Below are 14,710 nucleotides of genomic sequence, written 5' to 3'. Positions count from 1 at the left end.
AATCAAGCTTTGTGCTCTGTTAACAAAATACCAAAACATCTAGATGATAATTGAAAAAAATATACATAAATCTTCATATTTAGAATATATGGAACAAAGTCATGCAGCAAATTGAAGTTTTATTTTGTCTTGCATTTCATTTCTGAAAGACAGTAGAACTTAAAAATACAAACTTTGAAATAATTACCATAGTTTTTAGTTGAGAGAGATAATCACTTGGGAAGTGACGCAACACAGTGGAAATTCAGTTCAATTCCATTCAGCAAAAAGCAATTAAGTTTCTATATATTCCAGACACATAGATGCATAGACAGAATAAATAAGTTCTTGCATTTGATGTGATTATACTCAGCTGGAAAGAGCATTGGATTTGTAGTTAGATGATGGAAGTTCAAATCCTTAGACTGCCACTTACTAGCAGTAACTCTTGGACCTTCAATTTCATCATCTGTAAAAGGAGGGATCTAGTAAACAATTTAGGTCCTTTTAGCTCCATGTTATGATGGTATGATTAATTTTTAAAGATTTTTTTTTATTTTTGGTTTTGGAATTTTAGAAAAGACAATTTAACTCCTTTAAATAGGCATGAATATATATATATATACATACACACACAAAATACAGATCTATCACTCTTTCTCTGTTCCCAGATTCTATTCACTTAAATTTTCAAAAGTTTCTAAATAAATAAATTCAACTATAGAAGAAGGGGTCATTGTGTAATTATTTAAATTTAGGCTTGAAAAATAAATGATAGACAAAGAGGAGGAACATAGGATTAGTTCAAGAAAGAGGATAGGATCAGATTCATATAAATATTAGAGAAAGGAAAAATCAATAGTGAAATTTCCTCAAGGGGGATTTTGCCCAAAGATATCCTAATTCCTATAAAAGGACTTGATATGCTTTATAAAAATTCACTTTTATTGAGCTGTTGATATGGAAGGAATTTGGATCATTGGAAAGTCATTGCAATATTGAGTGAACTGTGATTCAGAATCTCTGCCTAGCATGTTGGAAAAATTTAAACTCAAGGATCTTTGTTGTTGGGGAGGTGTAGTAAAAGGAATAGTTTCCTACTGATCAATGGAACATTCTTTTTCCAAATGCTATTCATGCCCTATTGGTGTGAGATTAAACTTCATCCTTATGAAATGGAAATGGAAGTGTTATAGAAAGTCAAGGAAGACTGGATATTTAAACAGAGTCCATGTCCTATCTATAACTGCTATAAACATGTGTTTTAGGTATTTTTAATTTCCCAAGCTCATTATTGTACCTGTAGGCACTTGCTTAAATAATAGAAATTTAAGTAGCAATGAGCTTTTCTTCTTATTGCTGTGTGGCTTGTGAAACTTCAGAACAATTATTTATGACAAATTATTTTTAAAAAATTGATATGTTTATTGAAATTTATTTATTATAAGAAGAGGTTACTGGAAAGAATCTATGCTACACATTTAAGCTGTTTCTGTCAGGTACAGAGAGGAAGGAAAGAAGAAATAAAGGAAGGAAAATTAATTCTTATTTACTTTGCTTATCTATTAGTTTTATAAGTAAACTATTTTTGCACTATTTATTATTTGTAGATGTGTGTGAAATGTGATGCAATCCATTACTATAGTTAATTACATATATATTTTCCACTAGACTATAACTTGACAATGAAATTGGAACCTTTGGTCAATAATTATTCAATATTTATCAAAGACATAGTCATTTTTAATAAGTTCTCTCCCTTCCCCTGCCAATTGAATATATAAGAATATTAGCTCCTTGAGGAGAGGAATTGTTTCACTATTTTTAATGTATTTTAATGCTTAGTATTCTGAAGATATAGTTTGCATTTTTTAAGTGTTTGTTGGTAGCTTGATAAATGCTGCCTTTATTTTGATTTACTTTTGGTGGAATGAGTTTCATAGTACAGATAAGATATGGAAAGCTAGCCTGGAGTCAGGAAGATTCTTCTTTCCAAATTCAAATTTAGTCTGAGACCATTATTGTGACCCTGGGCAAGTCACTTAATCCTATTTGCCTCATTTTCCTCATCTGTAAAATGAATAGAAGAAGGAAATGGCAACCACTCCATTGCCAAGAAAACCCCAAATGGAATCATGAAAATTCAGACACATTGAAAAATGTGTAAATAACAACAAAATAGAGCTATATCTCTTCATTGATGATCCTCTGCCATGTACCTGGTGAAGATATAGAGGATCCAAGATTTATTCTAAGCCAATTGCCCCAGTTTAATGTTTTTTGCCCCTAGCTTTATGTAATGTTTCAGTTGTGTCTGACTCTATGTTTTGATTTGTTTCTTTTTTTTTTTTTTTTTCTTTGCAAAGACACTGGAGTGGTTTGCTCTTTCCTTCTCTAGCTCATTTTAAAGATGAGGAAATTGAGGCAATTGGGTTTAAGTGACTTGACCATGGTTGTACAGCTAGTAAATGTTTAAGGCTGGATTTGAATTCAGCTCTTTCTGACTTTAGGCCGGGGGTTCTATTCACTTTTCCACCCACCTGTATATATATTTTAGAATCAATGAATTTAATTTAACAAAATCTTTCCTTTATAATAATATTTACTTAAAGGCTTCCCTTAAATTTTCTCCATATGTTTTTCTTGTGCATTAGTAGTCATCTAATCTATAGTTAGCATGATATTTTGTAGAATTCTGATGTGTTCAGGAACAGTTCAATTTATTTATGCTTTCTTGTTAAAAATCTATTTCAGATTCAATAGAAAAAGGAAACTACATCTTCTATAACTTTTCAGTTGCTTCTGTAAGTATCTTCCTTGGAGACTCAGTGAATGTCATTTTCTTCTTTCCATTAAGCATAGTGCTTAGAATTGTGAATTATTTGTGTCATTATTTTAAATTATCATATGCTTATCTTTCAAACTTTATATGAATGTAATAAACTAAGGGTCTAGGAAAATCTCTATTTTGACCAGCTATATAATCAAATAAGTGCAGACATCATGATATGCTGAATTGAGAAGAGGCCTGGTTTCAAATTAGGCAAATGGTACTATATGATTAGGGGTCAAATCACAAACTCTTTGACCCTTAGTTCCCTTAAGTTCTCATGGTTATTAGCTGAGGATTTTTATGTTTGGAGTGGCTGCCTCTCAGCTCCAAAAAACAAACAAACAAACAAACAAACAAACAAAACAAACAAAACAAAACAAAACAAAAAAACCCTGACAATTGGATATTTCAAACTTGATCTTATATCAGCATCTCAAATTAAATATATCCGAAAGGAACATTTTCTTTTTCAGCTCTTTTCCAGATGCCCTCTTTGTGAAATTATTTCTTTCTCCAATGTCTAATACCTTGGACTCAGAACTTCCCATCAACACACATATAATTGGTTGTTAAAATTGTGACATTTCTTTCTTCACAGATTCTCATAGGTCAACCAGTATTGGCCATTCACAGAATCACTCTTCAAGTCTCTCACCAATATACTTTGTCCTATATACTTCTAGTAATTTTCCTTTTACATAGATATGATCACATCACCCTTCCCCCAGTCAACAAACACCAGTACCTTCCCATTGTCCCTACATCAATTTTAAACTTATAAAATTCTCAGTTGCGTTCGAAAGTTTTTTCCAACCTAGTTAACCCCTCCTACTCCTCCAATGCCTCACCCATTTTTTGGTGGCCCATTCTGCCCTTTTCTCTGTTCTTTATGCTCCAATACTCCATTTCATACCTCTGTGCCTTTATATTGATCATCTCCTTATCTGAAGTCTATTCCCTCCTGACTTTTACCTTGAACAAGGCTTCTTAATTTTTTTCTACTTCCAACCCCTTTATGCTTAAGAAATTTTTATATAACCTAGGGTATGTAGGCATATAAAATAGTTGTACAAATCAAACATGAATTGATCATAAATCACAAAGAAAATATTTTAAAACATTTCTTTGATTCACAAATAATGTTATCATTTATTAAAGAGGAAAACAAATTTGCTTACTAGACAGATAGAATTGCTTGTTTAGTTTAACACAGAATTTAATCTTGGTGGAATATTTGATACCTTTTACTATTGCCAATTTTTTTGTAACCCCGACATTCAGCTATGTGAACCCTTATGGAGTTTTGCTCTAAAGTTTAAAAAGTGTTGCTCCAAAACATTCCCTTTCTTCTTTCAATCTGTCAACAAGCATTTTTATTAAACACTTACTATATAGAAGTAATTGCACTAAATTTACACTAGGAAATACAAATACTGGGGGGGAAATGGAATAATCCCCATTAAAAACTAGCTTACATTATGATGTAGGAGACAAAATTACACACTGATGTATATACAACATAAATTGAAAGGGAATAAACACAAAAATACCCAACAGAGTTAAATGTAAGGTAATTTGAAAGAGAAGGAACTAGCAGTTAGGCAATAAAAAACACTTCATAGAGAGAATGAAATGTTTTCTAAAAAGAGGGAATACTCATATGAATAGCAATTCTCAAAGGAAGAACTTATTTTTAGCCGTATGAGAAAAAAGTATTTTCAGTCATTAACAATCAAATAAATGAAAATTAAAGTTATTCTCTGGTTCTACTATGTACTCATATGATTAACAAGTTTGATTAAAAAAAGAGAAAAATGACAGATGTTAGAAAGTTTTCAGGAAAGTGGACATATTGATGCACTGTTTCTGGATCTGAGAATTGTGACTGACATTTGGAAAGGAATTTAGAATTCTGCCCAACACATTATACAATTATTAGGCATATTCTTTAAATGAGTAATACTCAGGCCTATACCCCAATGTATCAAAGAAAGAGAACAACATTATCAGTGTATAAAATATGTGTGTATACATATACATACAGACACAGATATATTTTATATATACATATATACAAACACACATACATATCTATTTATCTATTCTGTCTTTACTATAGTAGCTTTTTCTTAATGATAGAAACTGGAAATTAAGAATATGCCCATAAATTGGGAATTCTGGATAATTGATGGCATATAAATACTAAAAAGAGTTAAGATGAAAATGATTGTTTCAGGGAAATCTGAGAAGACTTGCATAAATTGATGCAGAATGAAATAAGCATAATCTGAAAAAATAGTTTATATAATTACAACATTATAAAAATGAATTATATTGAAAAAACAAAGATTCTGGGGAATCATTTATAAAAAATTCTACCTGCTTCTTGATAGAAAATGTTGGATTAAATATGATGAATAGCACACACTTTTGGACATGGCCAAGATGGGAATGTTTAGCTTGGCTTGACTAAATTTCTTAAAATGGTTTTGTTTTTATTTTTTTTCTCCCATAGTAGTGGGAGGTAGGAGGAAAAAAAAGTAAAAGATTGACAACTGAAAAAAAAAAAAACAAAAACAAAAAAAAACCCACAACAAAACAAAATTAGAGGGAGGATGTATGAGATCGAAGGAAGAAGGAAGTATATCACAGGTGTGGCAGACAGTCAATTTTGAAATTGCAGAGATGGATTTGGGCACCAGCTTTTACATGAAATCTTTCCTGATTCTCTAAATGCTAGCACCAATTCCTACCTCAATCCCAAAGTTTTTCTTACTTTTAACTGCTTTAGGACCACTTGTATTTCTTCTTTTTGTATTTATTTTGGACATACTTACATAAGTGCTTGTCTGCTTCATTAGAATATAAACATCTTGAGACTAAGGATTGTTTTATCTATAATATAATATAATATAATATAATATAATATAATATAATATAATATAATATAATATAATATAATGCCTATCTATCCTTAAATTTATATCCCTAATTCCTAGAACAATTTCTGGAATATTGTAGGAGCTTAACTCATGTTTGTTCATTAATTATTAACCTTAAAGAGGTATAAGAATTTCAGATATGATTGGTGTTTAACCAATGAAATTTCATTTTTTTAGGATGTGTTAGATATTACTCTTGTACATCCATCATCCCTATTCAACTCATTAGCTTTTGAGGAAATCAAAATTCTTGGATTTGAATTTAATGCAACAACTATCACAGTGACTTATGCAGATGACAATGTAATACCATCTACTCATAAATGGAGCCATGATGCTTCAAACAAGGTAAATATAATATTAGAACAAGTAGATTTTCCCTCTACTATATGGTTCCCTCTACTATATGGTTCAGTCATCATTCATTAACTGTGAACAGTTTTTAAAAAATGTTTTACTCATCAAGTCATGTGATTTATTATGTTAAATATTTCTTGATTAAATATTTAAAATCTATTTTTAACAGACCGTGAGCTCTATGGCTAAAACATAGTGTACAATTGGAATCAATTCCCCTCAACTAGGCCCATTCTCTTGATATGACCATTCACTTCCTTTTTTTGGTTACTTGGGGACAGATTGGAATTTTTCCTTTTACTTTGATCACCATTCTCAGCTTACTGCCATTCCTAGAGACTGATCTCTGAACCATATGTACCAACCGGTACATCATTCCTCCTAATTATTACTTATTGTTCTTTGGCCGTTATTTTTGTAAAAAGCATACCTGTAATGAAGGACTTTGTTTTGTTTGAATCAAGACAGCAATAGGATATCATTTTTAAAAAATGGGATGAAAAAGAGTTTCAGAAAGATAAAGGAAAGTTAAAAGAGAATAAAACAGGTCAAGAAAGAAAATAATAAACTTAGATTAAAGAGGTTCTATGTAATCAGATGTGGTTACTAATCATTTTGTTTGTTTGTTTTCAAAGGTTCTTCACATTACAGGCTTGAAACTTTTTCTAGGCCAGTCTTACAGAGTGAAATGGACTTCAACCTTCCCTGTAAAAGAAAGGTTTGGTTGTTTGCCAGATGGTGTTGAAACCCAGGAAAACTGTTTAGCCCGTGGTTGTGAATGGAACCCGGTAATAATCACATGATTTTGTATCTTATACAACTGACTTTAACATTGAAATTTTAAAGGAAGATATTTATGTGTGCTTAGGGCCAAGTACAGTGCTTGACATATAGTGGGTGCCTTAACTGAATTAATATTTTATAGCGATACTATAAAATATGATAATGTTCACCTAGGAATTTGGAATTGGGGGCAAGTGTGTTTGATCTTAATCATGATTTGACAGCTGTTGTTTGGTAAACCAAAGACTCTTCTCATGAGAATTGTACTTTATTTATTTTAGGTTAGGAACTTTGGGAAATACAGGATACTTTTAACATAAAAGTGGTATGGAAAGAACACTGATTTTGGAGACAGGGACCCTGAGCTCAAATCTTACCCTTGGAAAAAATAATTAACTTTGAACAATACACAACTTTTCCAGGTTAAACTGAAGTTTTCTCATATGTCAAATGAGGGATTGGTCTAGATGAAAATGTTTTACTCATAAGAAAATGGTTTAATCATATGTTTGCATATGAAAGAGTACTTGCAACTAATTCACACAATGTTGCAAAGTCCCATGCTAACGTAGTCTAGCAATTTTTCATGAGAGCATCTAGAACTTATAGGAGGGAAATCCATGAATGGGTAGAGGGATAGGAAAGTGAAAGACTGCCTAATATATTTACTGATTGCTCAAAACTTGGAGAAATACTTAACATGCACAAAGACAGAATTGAGATCCAAAAAAGGCAAGAGTATAGGTCAAATCAAATAAAATGAAATGTCATATAAATATTTAAACACACATGTTTAAACAATACATTGACATAGTCCTTTATTCTAAAATGAGGAAAATGAGGCATCAAGAAGTTCAGTGACTTGATCAGGATTGTATAATTATAAGGAGTCAAATATGAGTCTCTCCTCACTTCATCTAGCTTTCTGCTGTATTTTATTGCCTTCCAAATGTAATATTTTAGCTTTTGGTTATAAACAATAAAAAAAATTAAGTGGATGAATGAATGAATAAATAAACAAATAAGTGGACATAAATAAATGAATGAATGAATAAATAAATAAATATATTATCAAGCAAGCACACAAATAAAGGGACAAAAATTTTACCAATACAACCAATACACCAATAGAGGAAATATGGCAAGATAATAATTATTCTGTAATCTACCTAAAGATTTTTCAACACAGGGATAACAGGTTTAGAATCAGTAGAAATGTTATAATTACATCATCCAATACTCTCATTTTACATATGAAGAAACAGACCTGGAGAGATAATAAATTTTTTAAACATGTAATTAGCAGTGTGGAAGGACCAGGATTTTAATTAATTGCATTATCCAGAATTATTAATCAAACCTTAGGCTTAACATACGTCCTAGGAACAGCATTAATAACCCCATGTGAGTAATTCTTTATAGTAAGTTGATTGGCATAGTGGAAATAACATTGGCCAAAGTCAGCAAAATAGGTTTGAATTCCTACCCTTGATGATAACTACTCATATGATCTGGCATCAGCCAGGTAACCCCTTATTCCTCAGTTTTATCTTCTTTAAGATGGTCTTTAAAAATCTCTTGCTTCAGAACCTATGAACTTGGTCAATAAGTATTAAAGGTTGAGTAATTATGAACTTAAGAATTAAGTGTCTAATTAAGTGAATAAACAAAGCTATGCTATTATTGTTTCAAAAATCTCATCAGATCTAATATTTATGCTATATGACTATTTTTCAGAATACCTCTGGAACTTCAGCACCTAGGTGTTATTACCCTAAAAATGATAATCCTTATACAGTCACTTCAGCAAGCTATACCCCAACAGGCATAACAGCTGATCTCAAAAGGAACCCCAGAAAAGCACGTTCATTACCATATCCTAATCCTATTTCCAACCTTCGACTGGAGGTGAAATATCACAAAAATGAAATGCTTCAGTTTAAGGTATGATCTACGTGAATGTTAATACTATTAATATGGTTTTCACCCTCACACTCAGCATTAATTAACTTTAAGTTATCAAGTCTTTTCACCTAAATGGAAAAATGAAACGAAACAAAGCAAAGACAAAGACAAAAAACAAGTAGCAAACAACAAACATCAAAAAATAAAAAAATTGGTGGATCCACACAAGAAACCAATCTGTAAAGGGATCTCATTTTTTTCTTTGTTGGTTTTGTCGATTTGTTTTTTGATTACTTCTTAAAGGCTTTTATTTTTTTTTCTTTCAATATAATTTGTTTTTTTTTAATTTTAATTAAAAACAAGTTGGGTATTAAGTATATATCATAATTTTGACTGTATTTTCTTGATTCTGCACAATGAAACATACAATGAGCAGATATTACCCAGAATTGCAGCATTTCAGATTTGGAAGATTTTGGGAGATTGGTTATCCAATCTCAATGAGGCTGGTATCCTTTCTTTCATCAAAGCTCTCCTCAGAACAAGAACCAATTGCCTCCCTAGGAGATCCATTTCATTTTGAGAAAAGTTTAATTAGTAATCCATTTTTAACCCTTCGATAAAAAAGTTGTTTGAAAACTTAGAATGAGGTCTGACTGAAAGTAGGCTTACACCAACATATTGCATCATATTTTATACAGAATTCAAAATCAATACCTGACCTGAATTTTAAGACCCTAACAAAAATAGAAAAGAAATAAATTATATAACATTCACAGTTATGGGGAGAAAATAAATTCTTAACCAAATTGGAAATATAGCTAATTACAAAAGTTAAAATGCATAATTATAATTATATGAAATTGAAAGGATTTTATGCAAACAAAATGAATATGTTTAGGATAAGAAGGAAAGCTGTCAAATGGGGAAAATGTATTAAATTTTTGGATAAAGTGTTAATATTTAAGTTATTTGGAGTAATGAAGTCAACCTCAAATAGAAGTATAGCTGTGGGAATTGTAAAATGGGGATAATAATAACACTTGTCTCTCAGGATTGTTATGATGCTCAAATAAGGTAATGTATGTAAAGCATGCACATGTGTGTATATGTATACACACATATATACACACAAACACACACACATACTTTCATACATATGTTTGTATGTATACATCCATATATTAGTCATTATTGTTGTTGTGGTGGTGATTATTACTTGGAAGTAGGAAAGTGCAAATCAAAATCTAGATTCAGATATTAAGGGTAACTTCAATGCCTTTGTGCCCCAATCTGTAAAATGGAGATAATAGCAGCACCTACTTTAAAGTTCAGGATTTTTGTAAGGAACAAGAGATAACTTTAAGGAGCTTTGCAAATCTTAGAGCACTGTGTAAATTCCAGCTTTGTTTTATTATTATCACATTCAGGTTATATGGATGAGATATCTGAGTATGAAAACTTTTTTCAAGTAATTGTCACTCATCAATTACCAGTTGATATTTTTGCATTGATAATCTGCCATGACCATTTAGTAAACCTGAGGTTTTTTCAATCTATTACTGTGGAACAGTAATTAACTCTTAATTTGTATCCTACTATATAGGATATTTGGATACTCAAATTCAGATTGGGTCTGGGTTGCAGTTTAGCTTTATTGAGATATTTCTGTTATCATAGATGGTGCCAGTTGATCTTATAAACAAAACATCAGAGTTCATTTACAATAAAACTCACAAATACTTCTCCATCAAATAATTAAAGTAAGACTTTCCAATAATTCAGCAGCTAATGTACAGTGTCCCCAACAACTTGCCTAATAAGTTTAAAACTACTAATTTTGGCAGGATAACCTGTATTTTATTGAACTAGTAAAATTTTGTTGATTAAAAAATTGATAGTTCAGTAAGTTAGGCTTATCCCTTGTACATCCAAAAAATAGAAGCTTTCATGTATTACTAACTAATTCTCTTTCTGTGGATATAAAATCATGCCTGTCATTTATTTAAACAACAACAACAACATATAAGTCCTTTCTTCTCCATTTGGCAAAGAAAGCTTGGGGATGCGTGTCGGACAAAATAATTCTCAGACCTGTTCCCTTTGTCTCTGCTTTCATCATTATGTAAATGATTTCATAGTGGAATGAAATAACAATGTTGCATTTAAAAAATAAATCTTGCCCATGCCCATCTTTGTTGACACATAGATTTATGATGCGGACAAAAAGAGATATGAAGTTCCAGTACCACTAAACATTCCTGCTAGTCCTACAAGCACTTATGAAGATCGGCTGTATGATGTTGAAATTAAAGAAAATCCATTTGGTATCCAGGTCCGAAGAAGGAGCACAGGAGTAGTCATGTAAGGGATTTGGGTATTTGATGTGAATAAAACATAAATCATAGCTTATATAAATGAAAAAAGTGAATAGACTACAGTGAGCTAAATTAGCAGAATTCTACAGTGATTGGTGTGCCTGTCTTGAAACAATGAATATTCGAGTTCAAATCCACGTCTATTACTTAATAGGCTAAATGATATCAGGCAAGTAACAACTTCTGTGAGATTTAGTTTTCTCACCTGTAAAATGGGTGTAATAAATATTAATAGTCCTTAATTTTCAGGGTAAGTGAAGCTCAAATGAAATTATTTATGTAAATGATTGTTAATAAATAATTTGTATAAATTTTTAAGTGCTATATAAAATGTCATTTCCTATGAGCATACAGTCTTGTAGTGAATAATAGCCTTCTATATTTTAATAGATCCCATTGTTTTGGGGGAACATTGAACAGACTTTAAAAAATCTTCTAATACAGTTGCTTAGATTTTCATTCACATTTTTGGTGACATTGATTTCCTTGCAAAATGTCAGCTTCTGCCTACTAATCAAGTTGAGAACCAAAAGATTAGACACATATCCAGAAGGATTATTACTGGGCCTATCAGCTATTAGAATTTAGATTATTTTAAACCTCCTGGATTTAGGATGTTGATAGATCTGTTGAAATTGGAGCTGATATACAGTGATTAAATGCCAGTGATGAAGAACAATCAAAACATAAGACAGAGAACAAAACTGCATCCCTGTGTCTGAACAAGAAACATTCAAAGGATTCTTATTTTCAGATAATAATAGGTATAAAATAGGAAAATAAGTCATTTTATTCAACATTCTTATTTTAAAATGAGAGATCAGAAGACCATGCAGGTTAAGCAGCTTTCCTAAAATTATGTAGGTAGAGGGAGGCAGAGTCAGCATTCACATAAGGATCTTTGATACCAGAGTCAAGTCTTTCTATCTAAAAAAAATGACCATTTGCATGGGGGAAAGTAGTTTGATCAGATGTGTGTGTGTATGTGTGTGCATGCACAAACAAATATACATATTTATATGCACATACAGTATATATAAATATATTTTGTGGCTAATGTAAATCATAAACATTTTAAATAAAAAATGTTTTCAGTCACATTCAAAAGAAACATTATGCATTTTAACTCTAGCCCTACTAAGTTTTAGCAGCTAGAGACAGAACAGGGTGTAAAATTCATGAATATAAGAGCAAAATAAATTTTATCTGCAAACCAAATATATTTAAAATTATTATTTTGGATTAGAAGTGGGCAATCTAAATACAGGGCTACTAGAAGAGAATTAAGTAGTACGGACAAAAAAAGAAAGCAACTGATATCACAAAAGTACCAATAGAATTGTTCCTCATACTTTGTTAAACTCTTTTTTCTCTATATGTAAGACAGATGCTCTGTAGGCAACATTTTAATTTAACTTTTTTATGATATTCATATATCAAAAGCAAAAGATGTGAACATGTGAACAAAGTAAATCTATATTTCAATTTTACTTATAATTTACTATCTTTGTTATGCTATTCACTTTTTTTTGTAAGGATAAAAAATTATGTTGTCATTTTCATCTTGAAAAAATTTACTTGGCCTCCTACTTTTTGTTATCACTTTTCACCCCTGTGATTTATGTGTCATACTGAAATTCTCCTAGAGCAAGGTATTAGCAAAAGATCGTCACTGGAGAGAAAGTTTAAAGGGGAGAAAGAAAAAGGTAAAGGATGGACAAGATGTGGAGGAAGAAAAGAATGAAGAGCCAAGAGTCAAGAGTGGGAAATCAGAAATATGGGGGGAGTAGAAAGAATTATGGGAATTTCAATGAATGGCATTATATGCTCTTAATATTAATGAACAAATGATTTCTGGTGAATATAATAATTTTTGGAGTACTGTGAAAGCTGCGTGATAAACACTCACTAATTGTACCTATAAAATGCTATTAATAATGTGGATCATAAGAGAAAAAAAGTTCTGTCACATTTCTAAGCCATCATTATACATTGAAGGACATTCTGTAAAATACATATTACAAAACTTTTAGGCCAGAAAATGTTCAATATTTTTGCAAAAAATTATAATTTAGTAGGTTTCTCATCTTAATTAAAACTAGATTCAGGAGACTAAGAGATCAAGTAATCTACAACAAATGCATTTTGATTTTCTCCAGAAACATAGATTGATTTGAAAATGAAATGAAACTCTTAGAAAATTGTGTATTACACTTCATTTTGATAAGGTCTCAGCCTATAGGTCCTCATTCTCTTTTATCTCTCTTTCCTTTAAGGTCTGGGGATGTGGAGCAATCATAGTTGTCTTAACAATCATGATGGTGTTGCAGAAAATCTAGAGCTATGCTATTTTTGATAGAGGGGATTCCTAATATGAAAATTGTCTCCATCATTTTATTCAGTTTCTGTGGTGTCTCACTCTTCCTGATCCCATGTGGGGTTTTCTTGGCAAAGACATTGTAGTGCTTTTCCACTTTCCGTTCTAACTCATTTTGCAGATGAGGAAACTGAGGCAAACCAAGTTAAATGAAAGTCATACAAATTATAAATGTTTGAGGCCAGAATTTATTTCACATCTTCCTAATTTCAGACTTAGCACCTTAAGCACTGCTCCATTTAGCCACTTTTCATCTATAAGTTATAGTTCTAGTCAGACAATTGCACAGGACACTGAAAGATAAGAAGACCAGCCCAATACCAGTCAGTGAGTATGAGAGACATAATTTGAACACAGATCCTTTCAGCTCCAAGGCAGTCTCTCTGTCTACCAGCCCACACTGTTACTGCTATGAAGGCTTTGAGTATTTCAAGTATTGGAGCTAGGTAGGATAATGCATAGGTTTTGCATTCATAGCCCACAACATTTCTGAGTTAAGTGTGAAGCTGTGAAGCAGATTAAAATATAATTGGGAAATACTTAACAATATAAATACAATAAATTCTAGATTGCATCAAAATTTATAAGTAAGTCAACATGCAGTCCTCAAGCATCCTTAAATATGAATTGGTACCCCTCTCTCTCTCTCTTTTTTTTTTTTTTTGAGTTCAATAATACTGATAAAGTGCACAGCAATCTGGATCTGGAATCAGGAACACCTGAGTTCAAATCCAGCCTCAAACACTTACTAGCTGTTTGTTCCTGAGCAAGTCACTTAATCACTGTCTGCTTCAGTTTTTCCATTTGTAAAATGAGGATAATAACAGCACCTACCTCCTAGAGTTATTGTAAGAATCAAATAAGTTGACATTTGTAAAGTATTTTGGAGATCTTAAAGCACTATATAAAATTCTTACTATTATTAAATGCACAATATTCCAGGATGTCAAAGTTTTCCAATCTCATCAGCATGAATTCATTTCTTGCTGATGTGGAGCATGAGACTTTTATTACTTAGTAGATGATCAAGACTCACTAAAATCTTCATCACACTTGGCTAATCTTCTTATCATTGTCTCCAGAAATAACAATCTGGTTCTCAGATACACCAAAAGGCTTGATTTCCAAACTTTTACATCTTGGCAAATGTTATGGT

The 14,710-nt window shown here is 31.4% G+C and overlaps 1 protein-coding gene across 1 annotated transcript in view; it reads left to right on the top strand.

Moving 5' to 3' along the window:
- SI (sucrase-isomaltase) overlaps window positions 1-14,710 on the top strand; it is a 94,822-nt gene that overhangs the window by 44,737 nt on the left and 35,375 nt on the right. Inside the window, exons 22-26 of the mRNA XM_051983118.1 lie at window positions 2,734-2,783; window positions 5,932-6,102; window positions 6,747-6,899; window positions 8,632-8,838; window positions 11,009-11,163. Of these exons, the coding sequence (XP_051839078.1) occupies window positions 2,734-2,783; window positions 5,932-6,102; window positions 6,747-6,899; window positions 8,632-8,838; window positions 11,009-11,163 (736 nt within the window). The remainder of the gene's footprint in view (window positions 1-2,733; window positions 2,784-5,931; window positions 6,103-6,746; window positions 6,900-8,631; window positions 8,839-11,008; window positions 11,164-14,710) is intronic.

This window comes from Antechinus flavipes, chromosome 3 (assembly GCF_016432865.1).
Source record: "Antechinus flavipes isolate AdamAnt ecotype Samford, QLD, Australia chromosome 3, AdamAnt_v2, whole genome shotgun sequence".
In the NCBI taxonomy this organism is placed as follows: Eukaryota; Metazoa; Chordata; class Mammalia; order Dasyuromorphia; family Dasyuridae; genus Antechinus; species Antechinus flavipes.
Note: the sequence above shows the minus strand (reverse complement) of the source record. Positions and strands in the feature narration are given on the sequence as shown.